The sequence below is a fragment of the Manis javanica genome, chromosome 9 (assembly GCF_040802235.1).
Source record: "Manis javanica isolate MJ-LG chromosome 9, MJ_LKY, whole genome shotgun sequence".
NCBI lineage: Eukaryota > Metazoa > Chordata > Mammalia > Pholidota > Manidae > Manis > Manis javanica.
The window spans coordinates 63,384,950-63,412,295 of NC_133164.1; the positions used below are offsets into that span (position 1 = coordinate 63,384,950).

Sequence of the window (27,346 nt, forward strand, 5' to 3'; positions counted from 1 at the left end):
ACAGGACATTAAACAAATAGTAGGGTCCTTCTAAACCAGGGTGCTGTGTGGCCACACAGGCTATGTGCCTGTGAAGGCCTCCTGACTGAGGGCCGTGTGAGTCCAGGGAGGCCCGAGATTAGCTGCCTGCACCAGCACCATCCTATTCATTTTTTCCTTTAAATGGACTAATGCAAGTACATAGACTGGAGCAATTATAATCTTTGGTTTATGACACTCTGTCATCATTGGTGCATATCTGGCCCTCTTTTATTTTAAATAATTATTTTTTAGTAGTATAACGACTATCCGTGAACCCACTGCTCAACCCAACAGCCAGAAGTGTGGTAATAACTTATGTTTACCTGTGGGGTCCTCCCATCCCTCCCTTCTCACCTACTATCTCATCTCACATCACATCAGTGTTTTTCAGAATGAGGTGTGGCAAGAAGTAATGCAGAAGAGAAAGGAACAAAAGCTGTTACACTTCCACATCACAATTACAATTTTTTGTTTTCTCCTCCCTGTGGTTAACCTGAGATAGGAAGGGGTGAAAGGCTCTCATTAGAAAGGAAGTGAAATTTTGAGTGTGAATTTCAGGGCAGTGCTTTCAAGCATTTGCAGATAACAAAGATTAAATTTATATCCTTAAGAATGTGGTTGCACTCGGGAAAGACAATGTAGCACAGAGAAGACAAGTAGTGACTGGCATCTTACTACACTGAGGGACAGTGACTGCAGAGGGGTGAGGGGGTCACTTGATAAATATGGGTGAGTGTAGTAACCACAATGTTTTTCATGTACAACCTTCATAAAAGTGTATATCAATGATACCTTAATAAAACAAAAAAGATTGGTTGCACACTGATGATTGTCCATCAGGGAAGTCAGCCTTCTTAAAATACGCTCCTTGAAGGTAAGAATAAAGCCTGATGAGAGGGGGAAGGGGGATTATTGGGAATCCAGAAAGAGCACTTAACAGATTTCATGAGGACTCTGAAAGCTGTTTACCATTCAGATTTTAGAATAAGATTTTAAAAAGATACAAAACATTTTTTAAAATTGGAAAACTTTGATTTTCCAGGCAGAAGTGCTAAATGTAATGGCTCTGACCTTAACACATTGAGGTCTCTGAACCCGAAGGACAGCCCTGCAGTGTTCAAGTTCTTCCTTGCGAATGAAGCCTGTGGTCGTATCACCAGGGCACCCGGAGAGTGTCACTCCCTAGGGCTACCGGGCACTTGGGGGGCATTTTTCAGGTCCACTCTTTGCAAGTTGCCCTAGGCTCATTAGCATTCACTCCCTGGCCTTGGCAGTTCCCGACACCGTTTTACAAAGTGCCAACCTAACTCGGTTACCATGGTTTCTCAGCCCCTTTCCTTTCTTCTGGCTGGCTGGGCACTGCCCTGGTGGAATGTGTTGACAGTCCAGTTCCTAAGGGATGACTGTTCCCATCAAGGGAAGGTTGACCCTAATTGGCACCAACTCATGCACTTACTAGTATTCTCAGTGAGGGGCTTGCAACTGATCTGGGATTAACCCTTCTGCTATTGGAGGGAGTTTTTTCATTAGGTGTTACTATGTGTTTATACTTGAGATGGTGTTATTGAACCTCCTGCAACAACTTGGCCTCATACAGTCATCAGCTACTGGCCTCACATTTCTCTGGACCAGGGGCAGAAATTTCCAAGGGGATTGTCTGTGGGGCTGCAGGCAGGGTCATGATGGAGGAAAGCAGTATGGTGCCCTGTGGCTGGGACACTCTGAGGTGGGCAGCTCTGGCCATATAAGCAATAGTGTCTAAGTTGATCCATTTTGAACTGCCCTGGGCCTCCAGCCCAGTGAGATTTGGAATCTAATTCTTTCCCCCCATTGGTAACTTTAAAAGGATCTAATCCATTTAAAAATGGAGTAATAATTTACTGATTAAAACTTCTTGGCTTTCTTACTGTATAGTGCTCTGATCTTTACGATCTTTAGAGGGAGGAGCATGACATGGCACACTGATTTAAAATTGATGTTACATGTCTGGCAAACTTGTGAATTTTTCGTTGAATGGCCTTGTGAACTTGTAGGTCAGTAACACGTGGAAAAATGAAAGGAGGGAAAATGAAAATTCTAGAAGGACTCAGCAAACACTAGCTGGTGGATACACTTGGCTTCTGAACGTTTAGCCTACTTCACCAGTTTTCGTTCAGTGCTGGTATGTCTTAGGCAGCTGTGGACTTCTTCTCTCATCCCTGCCCTCCTTCATATTTCTCTGTATGTTTGGAGATTGGAGTGCTATCAGTGCCAGTAGTGCCTCAGTACCAGATGGGAAGCGTCTCCAGGCTGGCTGGGGCAGTTTCAATTGCAACTCGTAAATCTTGCCTGTCTTTTCGTGAATCTCAGCATCACGAATATCCCCTAGAGCCCTCTGTATCAACGCGTTCATTAAAAACAAACAAATGAACAGCACAACAGCGGCAGCAGTGGGGCCCCGGCCACCACCGCAAGGGGCTGTTATGGGGCTCTGCTCCCTGGGGACAGTGGTGTTACTTTTCGGTTTCAGGTCCGAGTGGTTTCCAGCAGCAGAGCTCACCACCAAAAGAGAAAATCAAAAAACAGCAAGGAACCAAAATGTTTGACTTAGTCTGCTGTGCCTCAGAGAGAGAGGTGAGTGAGAAAACTGGGTCTTTCCACGGCCTTGGAACCTTTCACAGGTAAGCCTGTGCGCCTGCCCCGACGCCGCACGGACCCAGGGCTTCCGTTGGTTCGGGGCCAGACTGACTCTGCTTTGGCTGGGGAGTTGTGCTCTGCTGACATTTAAGGCAGGAATTCCCTGGGAAAATAGTCAAGGGATTCTTTTGGCGTTGCTGGCCGGGCTCCAGAGGGTTTAGGGTTCCCCTCTCTAGGCAAATGGAGAGAGAGAGAGGGAGGGAGGGAAAGAGAAACAGAAGGACTTTATTGAGTGACTGTATTTCATCTGTAGCTGGTACAAAAAAGCAGAAATGTGGCTGGATGACTGGATACTTTTCTTACCCCTTATCACTCACCCAGCTACTATGGCAGTTCAGCATTTGGTTGGGTGTTTTAAAGGCCATTTTGGACGTCCACAATGGAAAATCAGTTCTCTGGGAAGCAAGAACTTGGTATCTAATGGACTGAACCAAAATGACTGAACTGGTCAATAATCTAAATATAGTCTGCAGTAGTAATTGTTTCAAAATTTGGATTGAATTTGAACATATGAAGAGCTGAATGTGTAAGGGTTGGTGAACATTATCACCTGTTATCATTCAGAAAGGCTCAGAACTTCATGTTTTTCATAGACTAACAAAGATAGTCCCAGTGTTAAGGAAAGAACAAGATGTTTAAAATTCTGTGCACAGGGGGGCAATGACAGGAAGAGCAGCCAGAAACTAGGCAGCTTAAGAAAACGCTTTCAGAATACTGCTTGGAAGCAGAACATTTTCTAAGAAAGGAGCAGAAATGGTCACAATTCGTGACCACAAAAAATGTGACTGACTCTCAGCCATCAAGTAGTTTAGGAAATCCCTTGGATGACTCTTGTAACATTCAGATGAAACTTTCTCTTGCTTCTTTCCTGAATCATCATACATCCTGCTCTTCAACTTCTGTAGCTCCTTTTCTCACTTTCGTACAATCTGAAAAAAATCTATATCTAAAGAAATTCACTGGACCTTTTAAAGTTGCCAAGTCTCATCCACGGTTTCACCTTACCTCTTACCTGAATGTTCTCACTCCCAGCTGCCCCTTGATCTGCAGGCCTGCTGCCGGGGGCAGCACCGTGGCCTCATCGCGTGAGCACCACCTCTAAGGAGCCAGTGTGGGTGGTATCCATTCATCTACTCTGCCCCTCTCTTCTCATGTACATGTGCCTCCATGAGGACTTTCTCCTTTTTAAGAAAAGAGGAAAGGAAGAGAGGATACAGGAGGAAATGCCTTATATCAGGTTGAAAAAGGAAGGAAAATGAAGGTTTGTGTGTCTCTCAGTTGAAGGTGGTAAAAAAAATGGTTAGCCCTTCAGGCTATATGGATCAAGAAATATTTGCTAGAACAGTACATAAATCATTACAGAATTAATTACTTTGGAATAAAGAATTTGCATTTCCAAGGGAAAGGCTTGGGCTCTGCTGTTCGTCTGTGCCCACTGTTCAGATCAGACCTGAGCAGTGGGGCCCTGCCTTGGAAGGCTCTGCCCCAGCTCTGCACGGTCTTCCTCTTGGATCATCAGAGCCCTTCTAGATCACATGCCCCATAATGGGGCTTCTACCCTAGGCTGGGCCAGCATCTTCTTTTGCATATCTCTCCCCACCTGGACCACACTGGTGATGTGTGCAAGTCTCAGGGGAGGCCAGCAAAAGCTGTGAACAGGTGCATATATATGGAGCTTGGTCCGGGATGCCCACACTCTTGCATGCAAGTCTTCTCACGGTGCAGTGTGGAGCTGTGACTGGGAAGAGAAGGGGGACCCAGTCATGCACACCTCAGGAGAGGACTTGATGATCTTAGAAACAGAGACCTGAGCAAAAGAGAGAAGCAATTCCCAGGAAACAGGAGCGACAGTTGTGAGGGAATGTGTACTGCAAGGTCCCTCATTTGTGCACATTTGTAAGTTCCTGGTAGGAAGAGGATTGGCCCGAGCTCTCCAGGTATTGTGAAGAAGACTCTGAAAGAGTGGGAAACCTGAACAACTGCAGATGGAGAGAGGGAGCACAGTGTGCCATTAGTACTGAAGACAGTTATCGGTGACAGCTCTGGTACACAGCCTGATGGGAACAGGGTGATGGGGGGTACAGAGGAGCGACGAAAGTAGTGGAAGCACCATGACAAAAAGGGGCCCAAATGTGATAAACACAGAAAATCTTTCCTTACCTGTGTTTGGCTAAGATTTTCTCTAGTTCTTTAGAAAAAATGAAATGGAGGTCTGTATAGAAGCTACACTGAGTATTGCTGCTTTTTATTTCAACCAGATACATATGTTTTGGACAAACTCTATCTTTCAGGTATTATGTGAGGCATTGGTATACATAAAATAGCAAGAAGATCGATTTCTGATGGCATCAGGGAGAAGAGACTTCAGGTGGAAAAGATTTAGGATAGAGAAGACTTGGAGTAATTTGTTTAAGGAGTGTGCCTGGGGAGGCGCGCGAGATAAGTAAGGTTTCTGTCAGCTCGGGGAACATTCGAAGGTAGCATGACTTTGTTCAGAGATCAGCAAATTCTCTGATTTTCTTTAGCAGTGCTCTGTGGTCAAGGGGGAAATGAATGGGCAGGGGGTGTGTTAAGTGAATCTTGGCACAGGGATCACTTAAAAAAATCCAGTGTTTGGTGGGAGCGGTGTGGAATCGGCTGGCCACGCCACTGGGTGGATTGTCATCCTCGTTATCACTAACTTGTTTTTTAAACTCTTCCTATATGGCCTTTTCTGTTCTTAGGTCTTTAAATTCATCATCTCTGGGCTGGGCAGGAGTCCTCTGAGCACAGCAGAGCTGGCAGGCTAGAGAAGATGGAAGGGTGGAGTGATTCCAGGACGTGATGTATGTTCCAGAAATGTGTGTTTAGTTGCTTTAACTTACACCGGAGACGGATGGAATTTCAGTTGGGGTATTCAAAGATTTGACAATTCCTGGATGAACACCTGAGACAGAATAGTGCAATCATCTCTGAAGGTAATTAAAAAATTGGAAATATTATTTTGGCCATTTTGGAATATTGTAGATGGCCTTGTTTATAAGGTTTATAAGCAAGATGATCCTTCCAAATCTCTTCCCACCTTTAGAGGGTTGAAATGAAACTAGGTATTTTGTTTTGTTTTGTTTTGTTTTGATTTAGGCTTCTACTGATAGAAGGAAAAAAAAATGAGAATTTAATCTCATTACTTAGAATTGAGGAGATAGATTTTCAAACAAAATAATTTGGCTCCCTGTGCTGTGGCTGAGTGTTGTGACTGTGTGTGACAGTGTTTCCTTTATCAGGTGCAAAAAAGTCAATCCAGATTGGGTTCATCTTCCACTTGGTTAAGATTTGGTAACATGCCCATATTAGGGAGGAAATTTGCTATCATATCCAGAAGATCTTAGCTGGTATTTGTAATAACTAATTCTTAGACTTAATGTTTAGAGGCTTCTGGAAAAAGAGACACAGACTTTAGCCCACCTGGCTTGCTTGCTTATTTGTGGGGATAGAACAATCTTAATTCAGATCTGCTGGAAGTCAGTGGGTCATGTAGGCAGAGACTTCTGCGAAGCTGATTGTTCATGCACAGCAAAACTCACTTTCAATTACTGAAATCAATTTTTTCTAATGCCTCAATTCTGAGGCCTTGGAATGCAATCTTTCATTTCATTTCTTTGCACACTGGTACATCGTCCTGTTTGCTTTGCAACAGAAGAGCTGATGTGCCACAGTTTGCTGCCTGGCCAGCTCTCTCTGCCTCTTCTGCCCCAGATCCCGTGACCCTCTGTTCTGTTCTGTGCAGACCCCGACATGGCTTTCTAGGAGGTGAAGTGCGGCACAGTGATAAAAACTGAGCAACACTATGGCTTCACCGAGGCGACTCTTTCCCATAAATGGTGCTGACCTGATGGTACCCACCCCTTTGTCAAGCTGGCTGCCTGGGAGAGGGTAAGGGTGAGCAAATAGCTTTTAAAGAATGCTCATTTTCTACATGTGTAGGTCACCTACTCAAAATCTCATTTCTCAGTTTAAATCATTTTCTAACTCTTACATTATACCTCCATCAGCCATCTCTTAACTGTAGAACAATCACGTTTTTTCTCCTAGTGATACTAAGTTCACCACATTTCTCAGAACACAGCATAGATTATTGATAGCCTATACTCATCTCCCCAGTCCTCTGTCTGGAAGAGTAGCTTAAAAGGGAAAGAGTGTGTGTGTGTGTGTGTGCATGAAATAAAAGGGAAATCCATTGTGCTATTTGGCTTGTTTCCAAACAACAAGTTTTGCCTTCCAAATGATGGTTTTAATGGGTTCTTAAATTATAACCATTTACAATCAGTGTTTTGGAACTTGGCTGTTAATATTAGAACTGTAGTTACAACGTCAAGTTCAAACCCTGAATAAGTCATCTTCCTGAGCCTACAAAGGTATATGGAAATGCTCAGAAAAGTATTTCTTGGCCAGCCATGGCATGGAATGGAGAGTTGGTGGGATGGGTCGTTGGAAGGAGGGTCCTCCCCTGACCACAGAACAAGGCCGGTGGGGCTCACTGTCTCCTGTTCGCATGCTTTCCTGAAGAGGAGCCGACTGGTCGGCAGGTCTCCAGAGCACCCCAGAATACTCACACAACCTTTAAGAAAAATTTCTTGAATGTATCCTTGGACCTGGCACTATGACCAGGCCCTTATAGTATCTGAGTGTGAACTGTAGAGATAGATTAATAGCTAAAAGTTTTGTATTTTGATATTTTCTGCCATTTGGTTTCTTAAATGTTGCATCTTCAAGAAAACTACTATTGCATGTATATGCCAATTTTGTTGTTAAAAATTCATACTGACCTTTTGACTTTATTTTGGGCCATAGCCTTGAAAAGCTTTATTCAGGACTATAGTACATAAAGGTTTATGACTCAGATTTATAGAATCACTGCAATTTAAATATAATCTAGTTCAATTGCTTCACTTTTCAGAAGATGTCCCAGAGAGATTTATAGATAAATGAGATGGTTGTGTTTTTAACTATAACTTTAAACTAAAATTTTTCATAAAAATTTAATTTGGGTTTCATTACGTTTAAGTATCTGATACTTGCTGAGTATGGAGATTAAAGATGATTTATTAGATCAAAAGATTACACAAATCAATGGCAGAGAACTTATTCCTTCTTAGTTTTTTCTTGCTCTGCTTCCACAGGCATTAGCCACTTTTAGCTCCACGGATGAGATCTTATCTTCTGCTTGAGTGTGAATTTACCTGGTTTGTTCCTGCAGCATGCTAGGAGCTGTTAGCAGGTACTTTCTCAAACCACAATCATTGAAGACATACCCACTGAACTAAATCTACAAGCCATAAAAGAAAAATCAGTCATTATTCTGGCTGATGAGATGAGATAAATACAGGTGAAACAGTGAATAACACATCATCTTTTAAATTACTATTATAAGATGGCAAAATAAAAGCCAAGTTGTATTTTATAGATAATAAATAAGGGGGACATATCTGAGTTGATTCTAAGATTAGAATCTGGTAATGTGTTAATTGAACACTTGGCAATTGCTTTCTTGGTTTTCCCATTCAGGCTACTTAGCTTATGGAGGAAATGAAGACAGAAAATTATCAGTGGCTTCATTTTATGCTGATACTTTGGAATAGAAAATCTGGGCTGAGTGGCATAATAAAAATTGTGGATGGACAATTTTTAGACCAGTTAGGATGGTTGCATTAGAGAATCCAAGAAAATGTCTGTCATTATCTTTACAACATACAAGTGATCTTAGTTTGGGTTATATGCTTAGTCGCACAAAAGCTGCCTACAGGGAGTTCATGGACAGGGTTAAAGAGAAGCAAGGGTGTTTTTAGGAAACCAAGTCACATTTGGAGAGGAGAAGTGACAAGGCGGGGTCCTGAGGTTTACTGGTTATAATCCCAGATTTGGAATGAAAAAGTTGCTCTTTTGTCCTGTGTTCAAGTTGGAGGTTTGCCCTCCAAGAGACAGTTAACTGCTGACTTTACTTGAATGTACTTGGACGGAGAAGAACTCAAACCAGCCATGAACAAGAAAAGAAGGCCAGGTTTTCTGGAAGTGTCGCCAAAACCCAACAATTTCTCAGAATTTTCCGAGGTGCCAGAGGAGTGTTTGCATTCCAATAGAAAAAGTTCTGAAAGCTTTGGAAACGATTCCCAGTTTTACTTTTTCATTAAAAGCAAAAAACCATTGCTGTGAATAAAGGACAGAAAGAAGCACTTGCTAGGGCTTTGTTAGAAGTTAAAAAGGACTTCTGGGAAATTTCAATTGTTCAGTCCTTTGCCACAAAGCCAAGACAAAGGGGTTCAAGATATAATGGCAGATAGAAAATAAAAGTACTGTTAACTTTCATACAAAAGTACGCAGTGTCTGGAGCCATTTTCCACTAGCTTTCTTCTGAAAGAAGACAGAACTTTCTAGGTTTAGAAAGATATAATAGCAATGACTTTATAATAACCTAATGATACCCCTCATAAGCACATACTCATTACAAGTATTTAATCTTTTCACACACTATAAGTAGGTTAGGTGGTTAGGTGGCTTGGAGATTATAATATTTCTGAAAGACACTCTTCCAGAAAAAGAATAATCCTATTTCCAGTTGTGACTTGGAAGGATTTTAAGTAGGCTTATGGTAACAGTCAAAAGTAGAAAAAATACTCAGTATGGCAAATAAAATTATTTTAGGTCTAATTCTAACAGAGCAAGCTCAAAGTTGACGCTGTCCAAAAGAAATATGCTGTGAACCATGAGCCAAATCTATAAGTAGAACTTTCTAGCAATGACATTAAAAAAAGTAAAAACAAACATTATACTAGTTATAATACTGTATTTCATTTAAGCCAATATTATCGCTTCAATAGGAAATCAGTATAAAAGATTAGTAATACAACACTTCACAATTTTTTCTTACTAAGTGTTTGAATTTGTAAGTATTATGTAGTTACCATCTCCATTGGATGTTGTTTTCATTGGAGATACTTGATTGATGTTCAGATGTCATGAAACAGTTGTAAGAGTAGATTTATAAACATCCTTAAAAATTTCTAATAACTGAATTCAGTAACAATTTTTAATTTTAAACTAATTAAAATAAAATAGAAAATTCAATTTCTCAGTTCTCAACAACCAACATGTGGCTGATTGGCCTCTGTGTTAAACAGCACAGCTCTGAGAAGCTGCGAAACATTTTTTTTTAATGCTGTAATTTTATTGTTTCAAATATTAGCTTATCAAGCGAGCTTTTGAAAGTGCTGATGGAACCCTTCTTATGTAGAGATATTTTGGGGCTAATACACATGGGGTATGAGCTTTGACATGTCCTTTGCTATAGGAATCTGTTTCTACACTTAAGTATGCATGTCTTGCCAGAATTTTTCAAAACCCTGAGCAACCTTGGTCCGTGGAGCACAGGAAATCACTTGGTGGTGGAGCTCAGGGGCTGGAGAGGAAGATGAGGGGGTAAAGCAGGGGCAGAAGAAGGGGCATTTTTCCTCCAGGCTCAGAAATGTGAACATTTTTTCAGATTCTATGACATTACCACATATTTTCTGATTATTGAAATAATGATAAATTATTATAAAAAATGAACAACATTCAGATTAGCCTGAAAAGGTAATAGAAACCATCCAAAATTCCACCACCAAGAGATAAAGCAAAAAACCCAATTACATTAAAACTTGACTTTTGATTTCACATCTTTTTAATATTCTGTGTGGTTAACTGGGAAGTACAAACAAAGAGCTTCTGACTCATATTAACACATGGCAGTGGTTTTGAGGAAAATCATTTATGCAAGTCTCTGACTTGAGTTGAATTAGTACTTTTTTTCATGAAACACTATTTTTACTTGAAAGAACAACTAACTGGTAAACTTTGATAGATAAACTACGATTAGTCAGGCCCACATTTTTGTTGGACGTCTTTTCAAAAGTGAATGAAGTGAGCCGTCATTTCGAGGAAAACAACAGAAAGTACTTGTCGCAGTAACATTTGAGCTTTCAACCAAAAAGTATAAGTTTGGGAAACTGTATTTACTACTGTGAACTTGACAGCTTACTGATATTTGAAGATTTTTCTGATGAGAATTGTGATGATGGTAACAGATAGGATTTTTGACACTGTGTAATAAAATATGTCAGCATTTGGAAAATCTGTATAACTCAGTGAATTAATATTCTCCAAATATCAATGCATAATTTTTGAAATCATGCATGGGTTAAAGATCCACTCAGAGTTCAAGGTGAATGAATGAATCTAATGGAACACAGTAAGAATGTTTATTTATATGGTTTCGGATTCCATATTGTATTAATATTTAAGAAGCTATTCATTGTTGAGTTTTTGCATGGTATTAAAGAATATCCACAATTATGTGAAAAGGCTATTACAATACCTGAGCTCTCTCCAGCTCTACTGTGATTTCTGGCTGTTGATATCTGTTCTGGCATCTTCTGAGATGGTTGTTAACATGTCATAGTGTCTGGTTACTGGTGCACAGGCTGGGTCTTCCTCACTCTCGTGGAGGCCTGCTGCCTGCTCACTGCCTTTCCGTGCTGCTCTGGGGGACAGGGGGCAGCAGGCACTGTGCAGTGGCTTTTGTGCTTTTCCCTGGAGAATGGGGAGCTGTCTTAGTTTCTCTTCCTGAGATGTGCCTGTCTACCTATCATTTTGGTTCTTTGTTAACTCCAGAAAGTACTTGCTACTTGTTTTAGAATATATATCGATAAAAGGAAGCATTGTTTTGATCAACACTAATCGCCAACATATTTATAGAGCTCGTGTGAGATTAAGTCCTTTGGACTGCTCTTTGGTAAAAGACATCCTCTGTGATTACAGAATATCAGAAAGGAATGTTATCTTTTAATCACATCTTTAATTTCTTTACAATAAAGAAAACCACAGACATCTATTTTAAGATTTCCTTTTTCCAAAGCCTCTTACTATTGGTCTTTCTTTTTTTTTTAGAGCTTAAATTTAGGGGTAGCTAAATCCTCTTTTTTGATTTTTTCATAGAAGAAATCTGAAGTTCAGTGGGGAAAATGCCCCAAATTAGACACAAGTTAGATTTAAGCAAGTACCTCAACTCCCAGTCTGGAGCTCTTTCTAATTCATTGTGTTTCTTCTCTACATATAAGCGCCACCGACGTATCCTGGAGCATGGCTTGGAATCTGTCATTTTCCCATTCAAGAACTCCACTGCCTCTGTACCACCCACTGAATAAAGCGCCCACTCCTAAGCCCAGTGATACCTCCCTAATTAGTCCTGCAACCTTCTTTTCTTCTCCTCTAAATCCCACTCACACTCCAGCTCATCTGGAGCACCCCCATGGTCAGAAACCTGTGCTTTCTTTTAGACACACTATCACCTATACTGTTTGTTCTCTGCCTTGAAAGATCTTCTCTTCTTTTTCCTCTTCTTTAGTATGGACCCAATTCAAGCTTTCTAATTCAGCTTGAATGCCATTTCCTTAATATATTATTCCCGAGTTTCTCTACTTACAGATGTAATTTCTCATTCCTTCAAATTATCATAAAATGTTCTTTAATGTTGTTGTATGAAATTTATCATGTCTTGAGTGTTCTAAAATTTGCATTTTCTCTTCTGAATTATATGATTTTTGGTACATAATCTTATTCATATGCCCATTTCCTACAGAGTTTGCATGTACAAAGGAAGAACTAAATAAATATTTTAAAATTACATTAAATATAATGGGAAAAATATAAAAAATAAATCAGCACAAACAAAGCTAGAATAATATAAATTACACTAAAGAGAGTCAAATAACTTTATTTTCTTTGAGTTTGTGCCACCAATTAGTCAGAAAAAAATGGATGATTAATTTTTGGAAAGAGCATCATAAATTCAATTTCAGCTTGCCATTACAGGGAATATGAAAGGTTTTCAAATAAGCTTACGAAAAATGAAAGATAGGTTGTTTGTTACCTATTCTAAGATGACTTGAGTTTAGTCTGAGTTAGAAGTAATAGGACAGACTAGATGTCTAGGTTTGCCTGTCATCTTCTCTGTCCCTGGGTCAAGTGTAGAGTTTGCTCTCTGATGAAGCATATCAGCCAAGTTGGAGATTTGGGGGCTGTGAGAGTTACACTTTGTCCCTGCTGTGCTCCGCTGACATCTGCCTTTCCTCCCTGACTGCCTACTCTGCTCACTTCAGGACTATTCCACACACAAAAGCAACAGCTATACATAGACTGTTTAACCAGTTCCCACAATGGTATAAGGTCAAATTCCTACAATAGATCCCTTATTGTATTGTATATCAATCCCAGTGGTCTGTTTGTTGATCGAACTCTGGCTGGTACAAAATTTGGTATAGAGGAATAAAAACTGAACCTTATGGAGGGGTTCTCTGAGTTGATTCTGCCCTATCTGAAATCGGATCTCTTAACCATTTAGATTTAAAAGCATTAATGACACTATTTACAGTGATAAGAGAGACACTGGTAGTTCTCCACATTCAGTGGCAAACATTTAATTAGACACATCCAATGCCTATTTAATCTGTAATAGGCAGTCATTACAGCTTATACTCATCTGTAATACCTTCTATGGCAATACCTTCTTTAGGTGATCAAGTATTTGCTGCCATATTACTGGAAATGAGGAGTATAATAGGATTGTTTGGTTGCTTCTAAGTATGTTGGAGAACTTGGGGAAAGGACATGACTTCAATGCTTTACGTTTCTAGCACAAGATCTACATAAGGGACCTAAAAATCTCTTTGAGTGCCGCTGCTCCCCAGTCAAACCCTTATATTTTGTAGCTGCAGGGCTGTGATTCCTGAAAATCAAACTCAAATTCTAATCCTGTAGGTAGCTGGGTTATAATCTAAAGTGAATCCCCAGCTTCACTGGATTGCTTATGGTAAGTAAGGCACTGACTGTAGATGAGATGGATCCTAAAAATTGGGGTGAAAAAATATGGGCATGTTCCCTTGACACTGGGAATACTGAATCCTTAAATTCTCCTGGCACAACTCTTCCAGTAGATATAGCCCTTATATCCCTGTCTGAGAAGATCTGCCCAACTTATAACCCTGGACAACTGGGAATGTGTGTGGGAATGGATCCTAGGGCGTGGGATCAGTGTGGACGGAATATAAAGTCAGATCCAGCTTAAGAAGTTCAATAGTGGATGAGCGGGAGTACTGGTGAGAAGATGGCAGTGGTCCTGTGCAGCCAGCCCGTCACCAGGAGGCTGGCTGTGCAGCAGGGATGGAAGAGACAGTGTCATATTAGCAGTAGGAGCTGGGTTGAGGAGGGAGTGATCCCACTTTCACCCAAAGCCCCAAAGTCCAGGTGTTGGGACACAGACTGTCATCCAGGGTGCATGCCATATCCTGAAGGTCAGGGCCACCACCCAGGAAGTTGTCGTTTTCAAGCTGGTGCCTTAGCTGGGTGTCTAATAGATCATCCCATCTTTTATCACCCACTTCTGAGTAAAGCCACACATGGTCAGTCTAGCAGATTCCATCGTTGTCACAACTCATTTGCCATAAAATGAGTCCCTTGACTGGGTGGGACACATGTTGGTAGATCAGTCTTTTGGGCTGTCCTGGATGGTGACGCTGCTCATGGCACTAGAGAAAAACCTACCTTTGGAGTGGCTATAAATTCCAGTAGGACAAATTGCTGCTCTCTCCAGAGGGGAGGAGGTCCAACGCAATCAACTGATGCCAAGCAAATGTCTGGGCTCCGCTGCAAACGCACAGGACATTCAGAGGCTGAAGTAGCTAGATCTGTTTCGGTAGCAGGGAGTCACACTCTTGGACCGGTGCACTGCCCGCATCCCTGCTGCCACGGTCACTTGGCTCACGGGCCCTCTGCACCAGCCCTGAGGCGCAGGGCCCCAAGGCAGGCTGCCAGGATCCTGTCCATGCGATGGCAGGGGGCATCCCTGTGGTGGCGGGGGGCGTCCCTGTGGTGGATGCTCCTGGGATGGAGGTGTGCCTGCTGCCTGTGCCCACCCCCATGGCCCACCCACATGCTTCACCCACATGCCTTCACCATGGAGCTCATTTTCTGTTCTCTCTTGATCTCATTTTCTCCAGGCTTTCCTTGAACAAAGCGAAGCCATCAGTCCCTCCCTGGGGGCTCCTACATTTCTCTACCTCTCAGGCTGCTGCTGCTTCCGTATAAAGTGGATGGCCAGCCACATTTTCCTGCAGCTTTGCTTTCCATCCATGGAGAACTCCCTTAACCACTGTCTTTTAGAACCACCCTGAGGGGCTATAAGGGGGCCACTGTCATTCTTGTCTAAAACCACATTTCACATTCACCCACTTGTGAACCGGGCTCAGCTTATTTCCTCCTTCTTCAATTGGCCAGAGGGAACTCCCTTTAGACCATAGCTGTGAGCCGATGGAGAGAGGTATCCTTGCAATAGAGGCAGGTGACATGGAATAGGGCCCCTTATTCATCACCTTCTTTATGTGATTTACACTTACTTACGTGATTTACTCACACCTTCTAGAACTGCCACACCTGATTCTCAATACATTTCTATTATATAATCATGGACTGCAGCTGTGCACATCTGACCTTATAACTTTGTAGATCTGAGAATTCTCCATTATCATCATAATAATCTGAACATTCTTGACAGGATGTTCCAGTTATAAAGGCACTTGGTGTCCTTAGCTGCTATTAGGTGCCAATAACTGTTTTTCAAGTGGGGAATAGTCTTACACTGCTGAAGGCAAGGCTTTGCTCCAGACCCAAGATGTGTTGCAGCTCTCTACTGGGACTTGCCAGACATTCTGCATGGCAACTTCCTCCCACACAGGCACATTGGACACCCTCAGACCTGCTGGGTCACGTGCCCCAGAGCCAGGGCAGCTTACACTCCGACTGGGAGGCCCCAGCTTCTGAGCCCCGGCTGAGCTGGCAGTCCTCTGAGTGGCTCCCAACAGGCATCAGATTGGTGTTCCCAAGCAGGGTACTTGCTGCCTCCAGACCCAGATGCCTTCCAAGAACCAGGCCTCTCTCATAGCTGCAAGGCACCGCTGTCCTTTAGCATAGCGGAATTGCCCCATCTCCCACAATGCTGTACCTCTAAGACTGTCACCTATGGGGCTGGCTCCTGAATTTTCATGGGGTGCATCTCCCACTCTGTTACATGTACTTGGCTTCCTAGGACATCAGGGGAGCTGGCTGTTTCTTGTTTTATGGTGTAGTCAGCCAACGTGATGACCTGCAGAACACCAAGGCAGTCCAGGTCCCTGTGGGCCACAGGAGGGCAGAAGGCAGCAGACTCAGCAGAGCCCTGGAGTGAGACAGTGAACACTGTCTTCTGTGCAAAAGTGATTCGTGTTTGATCTTTTCCATTGAAGAATTTTTTCACCAGATCAAAATCCACAAACTGGATGTCAGAGACGGTGTTAATTTGTTGCAGCAAAGATACCAGTTGGTTGGCTATCACTTGGTTCAGGTTACAGTAGCCCCTGAATAGGGATGTGATTCCATGTAGGAAAGGGAGGGTTCTGTGACCTGTTCTGGTTATCCTGGCCCAGTGGTCGGTCCCAGGGTTTTATATATTAACTTAATTTTAACATCTGCACATCTGGAGACTTCTGACCTCTTCCTCAATATTGTGGCAAAAAGTTCTGTCCTCGCTGCTTCATTTTATGCAGGCCATCGTCATATCCAACTCTAGGGGCCACCGCAACCTGCTGTTAAGATTAGCTTCCTGCCAGAACAGCATGGGTAAGTACCTCAATAAACTGTGCCTCATCCAGCTTCACATCTCACCTGGCCCCCACCTATTCAATACTCTCAGATTTCATTCTTACATGTGTTCCCCTGATTTCTGCTGATATATAGTGTTGAGGCTCTACAATGATTTTTGACATGCAAAGTATTTTATTCCAGGACCTCCGCTGCTGGGCTGTGCTGGTCCTGGTCATCAACTTGGAGGTAGTGAGGGGTGCTGATGCAAGATCGTGAGGAAAACAAGCATCAGTGTATACCTGCCTCAGATATGTTGCTATGTGATCTTCACGGAAGGTGGGATTGTCCTCTGGCCAGGGAAACGGGTCTGCTTCTGTTAGCCTGGATGTATAAGATTCTCTCCCATCTGAAGAACCCCCATCACAGGTCTCAGTGTCCCACTCTCTTCAATCAGGGCCCTGACCTCGGCGTAGAGGAACCACTGAGGCCGTGTACTCAGCTCCGCCAGCATTACGGTTTGCTCCTGGGCCTGGCTGTCCAGCACAACCCGCCTTACCACTTATGGGCTGAGCATCTCCGTCAAAGCTGCCAAGGCTCTCTGCACTGAGAGGACCCCCTGAGTCGGTCAGCAGACTACCTGGCTTTTCAGGTTCTTTCTCCAAAGTTTCAAATGCTGTTAGGAGAAGCCAGCCACCCACAGCCCTTATACTTGTCACTGTCCAGACACTGTGTATTCCAGTGACTCACCTCCCACTTGAGCTTCTGCTAACCACTCATGAACCCTGGGTAAACCTCAGTAATGGGGATGACAATGCTCACTAAGGATTATTATTACGTCTCTTGTTTCCAAATGTTGGCTTCTGAGAATCTGTGCCAGCTGCTGCCAAAATTGCTTCACGTACTGGTTCCACTGACTGGCAGAGGGGCCGCTGCCTGATGGAGAGACCCTCATGACTGCAGGACTGGTTGGGCCAATGTTCTTCCCAAAGCAGCCCTAGCCAGAGCACCTAGGAAAGGCCCATGTGTGAGACTGAATGGGGAGGGACTCTGAAATACCCAGATTAAATAAATCCAGATAATGTAGTAGTATGGTAACCATTTAGTAGTTATGTTTGCTAGTGAGTGAATGGAAAATCAGAAGTAAAGGCCTATTGTATAGGCTTCGTCAGCTGCCTCGCATTGGTGGAGAGCTGTGGATTTGTCTGTTATCAGAGGACAAAGGATTAGTCATGTTGAGCCTCATTAAGTTTTGTAGGGAGGGCTGTTCCGAGGCTTGGCAGGTCACACAGGTGAAGGAACATGGCAAAACCACAACAGGCAAGAAATGCCTGGGAAACAAAGAAACACGAATGACACCTGTTTTGCAAACTCCACACCAGAAATGGCTACAGCTTGTCAGGAATTCTTATGGCTGTGGGCTCAGCACAGGTTGAATTCTTGACTGGGAGACAGAGTAGATGGATGCTGATGCCATCAAATAAAGAGAAAGCAGGTGTGGGGTAGGTGATGTGTTCAGTTTTAGTCCTGTTGAGTCGGAAATGCCAGCTGGACACACAGGTGAAGAGACCAGCAGGAGGTTGGAAATCTTAGTCAAAGTCTACAACAGACATGTGGGTTGGACAAGGAGATTTGGGAACTGTTTGGGCAGAGTTGAGGCACCGGGGAGAGAATAGATTCCTCAGGCAGAGTGGGCGAGGCAGGCTGAGTGAGGGCCCGTCACAGGGAGAGGAAGGGACAGGGGTTGGGGGTCAGGTACGGGGGGTGCTTCCTGTTGGAGGGGCCGCATGAGGAAATTGTTAAAGAGAGAGGAGAAAACGGCCACTTCAGCCAGTGCAAAGAGTAGGAACAAAATAGGGGTAAAGCAAGGATGTCTTCAAAGAAGGCAAAAGTTCAATTTGGCTGCATAATAATGGGTTTGATGCAGTCATTAGGTGGTGCTGGGTAAGGGTCATATTGTTGAGGACCTTGAAGCCAGGCAATGAGAAGCTGAGAGCAGAATGGTGCTGTAGGAAATTTATTTTAAAAGTGTGTAGAGTGGAGTAAGGGGAGGAAATATACATACCAAAGAATATTGCTCAGCTATAGGAAAAAAGGAAATTTTGACATAGCTGCACCTTGGATGAACCTTTAAGACGTCATGCTAAGTGAAATAAAGCCATCACAAAAGGAAAAATACTGTGTGATTCCACCTACATAAGGTACCTGCAAAGTAGAATGGGGGTGACCAGGGGCAGGGGCGGGAAAAGGTAGTTAGCACTGAGCAGGTGCATGGAGTTGCAGACGTGCCAGATGACAAAGGTGGAGATGGATGGTGGTGGCTGCTGCGTAACAAAGTAGATGCACTTAGTGCCACTTAAAAAGGGTAAAGATGGTAAATTTTATGTTTCCCAATTAAAAATTTAATAAGGAAAATAGGAAAAAAGAGGAAAAATGGAAAGTGTGGTGAGGAGTAGGGTTCCTTTTCAGAGGTGGTTTCTAATAGTCTAGGTGGGGCACATGGTGAGAAGTGGGTAGGCAGCAGAGCAGTTATTAGGGGGACCCCATGAACGGGGTGTGTTCTTATCCTGGAAGTGGTCAAATGCTGGTGATGTCATGTGGTTGAACCTAACAGAAAGGCAAGGAGAGACAAATGCTTTAATGAAGTCCAAGAAAAATGTACATTCTCACCATTTAAATTAAATTGCAAAATATTTCCTGGGGCCCTTGCTTTCAAACTAATAACCCAAATAGCAAATACTTCCCATTTTCAATAATCTTAGGTCAGTTTGAAAATGGCTTTTCTATTTTTTACTGGAGAAACTCGTACTGTCTTCAGTTCAGTATGAAGTTGCGTCGCCAAAGTTGCCTTCAGTACACATTTGTCTTTTGTGTTTCAAAAGGGGAGAATTTCCATTTCCCCATTTTCATCCTGCATGCTTTCAAAAAGTCTGGGCAGTGCACAGGGCTGGTCCCATAACTCACTTCATCACTTCAGCTCTAGTTATTGCGGCGGGCAGATCTTAGGGCAAGTTTCTGCTTCAGCCTGGGTCAGAATCCCACGGAGGACGGGGGTGCCAACACCCTCTGACCCATTTCTGAGCTGAGAGTCTTTAGCTTTTCAACAAAGTCACGGAAGGAAGAGAGCAGGCTTTGTCATCACCTATGATCAACCAGGATTTAAAAAGAATCACATACACACGAGTGGTGCTCGAACTTTGCTATGTAAAAAACTCATCCCAGGAGATGGTTAAAAAATTCCCAAGTGGGTTTCACAGAGGTTCTAATTTCAGCACATTTTGGGTGGGGTGCAGGAATCTGTTTGAACACAAAATTGGATAACTTTGATACCGGTGGTCCAGTCACTATTTTTTGAGAAATGGATGAACTAGATCGGGGTTATTTTTTTCCTAAGGACAATTACAGTCTTCTAATAATACTGTCATTTTAAGTTGGTAGTTACTGCAGCATTCTAAGTCCACTTTGGTTCATAATATTTCTGAAGAACATTTTTCTAAACTTTGGAAATATTTTGAGGAAATAAACAGATAAAATGAAGTACTCCAGCATTTGCCAGAAGTTTTCTGCTCTTTAGGGACAATGGCTATTTCTTACCAGGGCTGTGTTTCTGTTTTCTCCTCGTCTCCAAGTTGAAGTGAAAGAAAGAGGTCGTTAGAGCACAAGAATAGTGATGAGCCCCTGGGAATGCTAACGTCCCCCAGGTTAGTCACAAGAAGTGGTGGAGAGGAGTTGTGAGCCAGACGGGGAGATCCTCAGAGAAAGCTGGGAAATAGGCAGTTTCAGAGTTCAGGAAGGGTGGGGACACATTGAAAACAGGAGCTTATGAAGGAAGATCATGGAATAGCCATCTGGGTGCCTCAGTGGGAAGAAGTTTGTCTCTAGACACTGAGCTTCCGAGGGCCTGGGAACGTGACTCATCTCTGAGGAGGGTGGGAAGGGATGTTGTGGCCAAGGCGAAGTTTGCCAAAGTGGCCCAGTTGCCAAGACAGAAGGTTGCCAAAGAAAGGTACTGGATTTCTCTCACATCTTTTTTGTCGGTCAAAAGAGATTTCCTCAAACAAGGAAATATTGTTTGGTAACCCCATTGGGCATAAGACCAGGGGGCAAGCAGCATTCTGACTGAGGATAAGGAAAGTAAGAATGTGACAACCTCATGGACTGCCTCACACAAATATGGTCCAAGAAAATGTTCAGGGAGTGCTTTTCCTTTGGGAGCTTGGTGGATGAGAAAACACACACTCCAAAGCAGGGGTGGAAGGTGGGGCACGTAGGGCCCGGCCAGGTGAGGGAGAAGGGACATGGGTGATGGTGGTTAGGCAGGGAGCATGAACAAGAGCTCTCTGGCTTCTCTAGGGGGCTGATCTAGGTTCTGCCCTACTATTTTTAGGTGGGCATGTGCAATGCAGGGGTATGTGTGCAGAAATTCCTGCCCGTGATGCAAGAGACCTGATTTTGAAACATCAGCAACTAGTTCCAATAGTAAATAAAATGCACTATAGGCCAAACCAAATGTTATCTCTGACCCAGTCTGGCCCGTGGGCTGCTGTGTATGGTCTCAGCTTTGAAGCCAGAGAGACCTTAGCAGGAAGCTGGCTCTGCGGCTAGTCCTGACACCCCTATGACTCCACTATTCCCATTTATAAAACGGTGGGTGGCATGATACCTAACTCATTTGTTCAGGAAAGGACTAGACATATCCTCCACGTCACTGAATGAATGTATACCAAGTATTTTTTCCAGTGTCAGTTGCCTAGTAGGTGCTCAGTAAATGGCTCTACATTAACCAGAATCATGTATTTTTTCAACATGTCTTATGAAAACTTAATAAGCATATATGTCACTTTAGGAATGTAAGAGATTGCTGTGTCTGCAGCTCTGCTTTTAGGTTAGGGTCACTTCCTCAAGGTCCTACCCTAGCTCCTTCTCCTTAGATCCACTGACCCCATAAATGCCTGAAAGTCATAAGGTAGAAATACACATATTAAACATTAAGAAAAGCTATAGCGGAACCTTTAAACTATATCATCAAAAACATTTATTAAAGTAACTCTTTCCATGCAGTGCTTTGCCAGAAATGTGAAAAGTGAATTAAACGGACACAGTTCCCTTCCTCTGGGATGACCTTAGATGTATTCTGATGAAATGGAAATTGTATATTCCTACAAAGAGGGATACAGCAAATGGATAAATAAGTTAATGAAGGAAACAAAGGAGGGGAAGGAATGCCTACGTCACCGGTAAGGGAAGAATCTAATGAGCCTCCCATCAGGAGAAAAGCATTTTGCCTTTTTCCACTGATCCGAATGCTCACAAAATGATTTTATTTCAAAATGGAATAAGCTGAGAGATTCCTTGGTGAGTTAGCATGAGATGAATGTCCAGATATGGAGAGAGGAGAGTATTTCGAATAGAGCCGAGACTTGAGCAGAGGCTTAGAGACGGGAGAGATGATGGCTTACATGGATCTGAGTCCCTGAGGGATACGACCTTGGGAGGAACTGTGATGTGTGTGGCTTGGCAATTCTGCGCACTAGGTGGTGTGAGGCAACAGTGAGCTCCTCAGAGGTGGCTTCGCACGGGTAGAGCGTGTGCAGGCCCAGGAAGCCTGTCCCCTCCTAGCTGGGCGCTTACTTATCTTGATTTTTTTCATGGTGTTTCTCAATTGGTTTAAGTCAACCTGCTTCATTTTTTGGGTACAGTTTTCCCAAGTCAGTTTAGGGTTCTCTACCCATCAAACTGTGACTGGGGATGAGAACTCAGGAAGGAGCCACACACAGCTGCTCGGTGTCTCAGTGGTGACGGCGCTTGCACTGTGGCTGATCTTCAGAGGCCGTCCAGTGCCCATGTGCAGAGGACTGGCTGGCTTGCCTCCCCCTTGGGCTGCATTTCACTTTCAGCAGGCTAGATTTGTTCCAGGGGCTTTTTCCTTTTCTAAAAACATTGTGTCCCAGGATGGACTGGGAATTCAAAAAAGGCAGAGAGGAATAAATCCTAATGTCTTAAAAAACCTTTGAATCTGTCAGTTTAACTCAGCAAGAATAAAGGGATAAGCTGATTTGAAATGTGATAACCAACTAGCTAAATACACACTGATAGCAAAAAAAAAAAAGTTAAGTCTATAATACTTAAAGAAGAGAGTCTGGTAGCGGTATTTGGGGCCTGGGTTCATCTTGGTCCCCTATTTAATTCTGTATTTCTTTGGTACATTACTCAACTACACTCTGCTTTAGTTTCCTTTATTATATATTGGTGGTGGGGGGGGGCTATAATAGCACCTAATTTAGATTGACTATAGAGATTAAATAATGCATATAAGGCACTAAGTATTGAATAAATGTTTGATTATGACTATGATCATGAATATTATAATGATTAAGTTAGGGGTGGACAGGCTGTGACAGTAAGGGCAGGACTACACTGTGTCAGCCCTGGTCTAAGGTTCTCAGGTGGTCGAGCTACTATTAAAGGCCTTTGGCCAACTATTCCTCAGAGCCTGGTGGGGATGTGGGCCAGGGGCATTTTTTGCTTCACCCAATTCCACAAAGGCCTATAGGCAGAAGGCGTCCCAGTGGGTCAGGTGGAGACTCATAGTAAGGAAGTGTTTACTGTAAGCCCAGCCTACAAATTCCAAGTTCTACTCACTCTGCAAGTGATCTTTGCAAGGGGAATGTATAGTCGCAATTCCCTGCAGCTGCTTATATATTCCCTTCAGCTAAACACTATATATTTTAAGATCTAGCACCTTTTTGAACAATAGTAATTCATGAATAAAGTGGAAAAGTTTTTTTCTGTAATTATAAATGGAGTCTAAGTAGTTCTTGAATTGCTAGATAATATTTTATAGATCACGAAGTCAGAGGATTTAGTGAGCTGCCCTACATTTCCATTGACGATGGATATTTCTAAACACACATGAGAAAATCAGAAAGTTAGGTGTCCTGTGCATACATTTCCATTGAATGTTATGGTAGTTTCTGGGCACAATCACATCAGTAAAGCATATCCATATGTAGTTCACTACGTTAAATAACTGTGAATTTGGATTTAATTGCCAACTTATTACTCTAATAATAACTCCAGACAGAGGAATAACAGAGTGAAGGGGCATGCCAGCTTGTTACTGCTGCCTGTAAAAATAAATAAGATCCTTAGGGTTTAATTAGAGGACTTACAACCACACCTCAAGCTGCTGCTGTTGACATGGGAGCACGGGGCATCCGGAAGGTGAGTCAGTCCAGATTTGGTCACTTGCCTTTAGGAATCTACACCCATGAAACTGTGACTGTCCAAAGGAGCAGGGATGCTCACACCGGGGTATGTACCCAGGCAGGATGACAAAGGGGAATGTGAGCTGGTCTGCAAAGCATAATCCAGGAGAGAAAAACAGTGTGAGTACTTAGCCTGACAGGGAATCCCGAATGGTGACTGGCTTCTTTGGCCCTATAGGAAAAGAGGTCATTGGAGAGGAAGAGGAGGTACATAAAAAGTGTATCCTTCCTCTGTAAAACCTTTGTAACACATGGCCTCTGGAACTCCCAAACACACAGGATGTCAGCTGGCATCAGAGTCTTCAGGGAAAGAATGACTGAAGGACAGACCGCTGATGGGAACACAGGTGGGTGGAAAGGGTGAGGAGGGGGGCACATGCAGGCAGGCACAGAACCGCCTTGGCAGGGAACACTGCCTGTTGCTTCCTTCCCCACCCCAATGCTGAACAGTCCTGTAAATGCATGCATATAGGAGTCTTCATTTATATGACTGTTTACATACATGAATGTTTACCTATGTCTGGTTCTCTCAAGTGCCTTAGAAAAGCTAATAAGAGAGATAAGATCCTTGTTTCCATTTTTTTTTCTTTCCAAAGTTACAAAGAGAAAGGATTTTTTTGTTTCTTACATGTCTTTAGGAATTACTTTGAAAAAATTACCTCTCTACTTTATAGCAGGTCCCATCTAAAACCAGTTTTGTGTAGTTTAGGAATAATGTGTCAGGCTTCTTGGCATATTTTTTATTCTCTCTCTCTCTCCATAAAAAGATAATTTCAATGTTTCTAAGTTACCAGGAATTCACCCTAGCAAAATTTAAATTATATAGTTTAGATTCTCTATAGTAAAAGTCCTCTAAGACAGGGAGCACAGCTTACACGTACAGTCTAGAGGCAAGAGTAAATGGAGTGGAAAAGCGGTGAAAGGTTGGGTCATAAGGCTTCTCAGGATCTGGCAGCCCGTTGCAGTTACCTACTCCCTGGGAGACACAATGCAGAGTGAAGCAATTCATGAACACTCAGCCATAAAATGGAAAATCAAAATGAGATAAGTACAACTGTAACCATCTTGGTCTATTAATATTCTAATATTAATACCCACTCTTCTTTGACAGACATTACTGAATATTTACTAATGAGAAAAAATGGTAGCTTGGGAAGAGGAAAATGTTCAAGGAATGCATTTAAACAGGGTTTGAATGACATGAGATTTGCTTAAGTTAGGTTAATAGTTGACCAATTAAAATAAATTTCCCACCCAAATGTGTCTTTAGATTTAGAGTCCCATGGAAAAAATTTCCAAAATGCATTGTAACTTCTTATAAGGGTGACACATGGTCCTATTTTCCAAAGATTTTGATTTAATATTTGAATGCAGTGGTATTCGACTTGATTAGTATAGAATATTTTAACTTAAAAAGAAAATACCCTAATTTCTTTATGTATAAGCCTATTAAAAGCATTTCTAGGGGCTCTTGTTATGTTTATTTTCCAGAACATAACCTATCTTTGAAGTGGTATCTTCGTTTTTAAAAAGTCATTCCCAAGCTGAATAATTAGCCTGCAAACAAAAGCTATTCTTGGTGTACAATCCACATATAAAGCTAAACACATGATGCTTTGATTCAAATAAAATTCTTATAAAACTTTGTTATTGTTTGAGGTCTATATTCAGAGTGGCAACTTTTGTTTTTGATGATTATTCCACCCTGAAACAATTTCCCCCCTGCCCAATTAAACCAGAATTAGGTGCACATTTATATCTGATGAGGCTTAAACTTTTTAAGGGCCTCCTTCAGAAACTAAGTCCTTTAGTGGTTATGTTCATTTTGTACCTGCAGAGAGGGCTCAAAAGAAAACAATCAATTCCCTTATGGTTTTTTCTGGAGGAGGAAGGTTGCTTCCATTGCTTTGATCTTAGCATGTTGTGCATTTTTAATCAGCCTGTTGGATATAAAAAGCCATACATAGCCAGCTTCATCTGCTTATTCTGCTATGGTCTCATGTTGTAAATCACACAGTGCTTTCTAATCTAACGTAAAATGCCTAAGCCTAACATATCATTTCAAATGGATTTACCATTATAGTTGACAGAAAGATTTCCAGGGTATAAGAAAACTATCCAGTGTTTGATTAATATGCCACAGACTGCTAAAAATATATCCATGCACTTTAGACAACACATTCCAGGATGTAGACATCCACTCATGCTATTTTAGATCCCTTTTCCTACCATTGCAAGAAGCTGTTGCAGCTAATGTCGCTGCTGGTGAGGTTATTGCTTCTATAATATAACCTGTAATGTAAAAGCAGCTCTTTCCCAAACATTTTCGAGCAACTCAAGTTGTTTACATGTCTCTGTTAGGTAATTTTCCTAGAACTTTGTGCCAATTGGTGTCATACTATTTGGTAAAAATCTTCATCCTATCAAGACAACTACACTTAGTTAAATTTCTCTCATATAGACAATTAGAAGGAAATTAGGGTTAGCTGATTTGAAGCCAGCATCATGAAGTAAATAATAGGGCTTTAGAAAATGAATACAAGCTACAAAACTGGAGTTGTGTAATTAAACATCAAATAGTCCAAGTAATAAAAGTCATAGATTAATTGTCTCTCAGTTCTTGTCAGATCCTTTAAATATTGTCTCACGACCTGAGCATTCGTTCTCTCATCAGAAGAGTGCCTATCCTTAAAGTTTGGAAATTTCAGCTCTTTTGGAGCACCAATAAGCTGTAAAAAGTAATTGGCATCTTCTTCCAAAGTTTCAAACTTGCCTACAAAATCATAATTGATCAAACACGGATAGCAGAGTTTGCTGACCTTTTCCCAGTGAATGTCCATTCCTACTGGACGGTGGGAATCCAGCAGGTAGTGGACAAACTCTTTGAATCTGACTCCAGATCCGTTATTTAATGCCTCTTCACAGGCATTTGGTCGATATTTCTTTATAATTGCTTTACCGAATACTGGATGGTAATAACTATTGGGGTGTTCAAATTTGTCCCTAAATGCTGACACTAATCTTTCCATGGGGTCACGAACAAACACAGCTTTGGTGTAGGTATTCAAACGAGTATGTATCCCTTTTAAGTCAAAGCTATCTAGCTTTTTCAAATGCTTCCCATAGTGAACAGCATCATGAGAAATGTTGTATGCAGAGGGAGCCAGTCCATTTAGTACCATCAGAATTCTTTTCCAGTTGGAACAGCCAGCCTTGGGCACTTCACAGTATAAGACTTTGTGTTTATCTTCTACATACATCCTGGACACCATATGAAAAAGATGTGACTGAGGACGACTCACCCCACTGTATTTCTTGCAAAACTCATGGAGGAAAGACCTCCGTTTCTCTTGTGTCTTATCAATTTTCTTCCATTTGTTGTCTCTGATGAAACTTTTATTTAAAGGGTGAATGGCCAATGGCCAATTCATTTCGCTGAACTTCATGAAAAAGGTCTTAGTTCCTCGATGTTTTTCAGTCAACTTAATTGTTGGTAACCCTGTGGGCTTACCCACAGCTTGATCCTTTCCTTGTGAGTGGCTGGTCTTCGTTAAGACCCTAGTTGGCCTCTCAGAATTGAGTATAAGATTTTCTTTTTTTTCCTTGGGATCCTCCAGTATGTGAAATTTGGGGTTCTGTTAAAATAGAGAAGGAGAAATGTGGGAAGCACATTCACAAACGTGGGTATACCAGATAAGGAA

The 27,346-nt window shown here is 42.3% G+C and overlaps 1 protein-coding gene and 1 long non-coding RNA gene across 4 annotated transcripts in view; one reads left to right on the forward strand and one right to left on the reverse strand.

Moving 5' to 3' along the window:
- LOC108386215 (uncharacterized) overlaps positions 1-27,346 on the forward strand; it is a 271,240-nt gene that overhangs the window by 164,579 nt on the left and 79,315 nt on the right. For 2 of the 3 annotated variants that reach the window (XR_012121099.1, XR_012121098.1), the window contains exons 2-3: positions 2,531-2,634; positions 5,421-5,654. The exons of the other annotated variant lie outside the window; for it this stretch is intronic. This is a non-coding gene — a long non-coding RNA (uncharacterized lncRNA). The remainder of the gene's footprint in view (positions 1-2,530; positions 2,635-5,420; positions 5,655-27,346) is intronic. 3 annotated transcript variants of the gene reach the window in all.
- The window catches only part of CHST9 (carbohydrate sulfotransferase 9), a 261,701-nt gene continuing 253,350 nt past the window's right edge, over positions 18,996-27,346 (reverse strand). Inside the window, exon 5 of the mRNA XM_037025364.2 lies at positions 18,996-27,280. Coding sequence (XP_036881259.1) covers positions 26,189-27,280 — 1,092 coding nt within the window. The 3' untranslated portion in view covers positions 18,996-26,188. The remainder of the gene's footprint in view (positions 27,281-27,346) is intronic.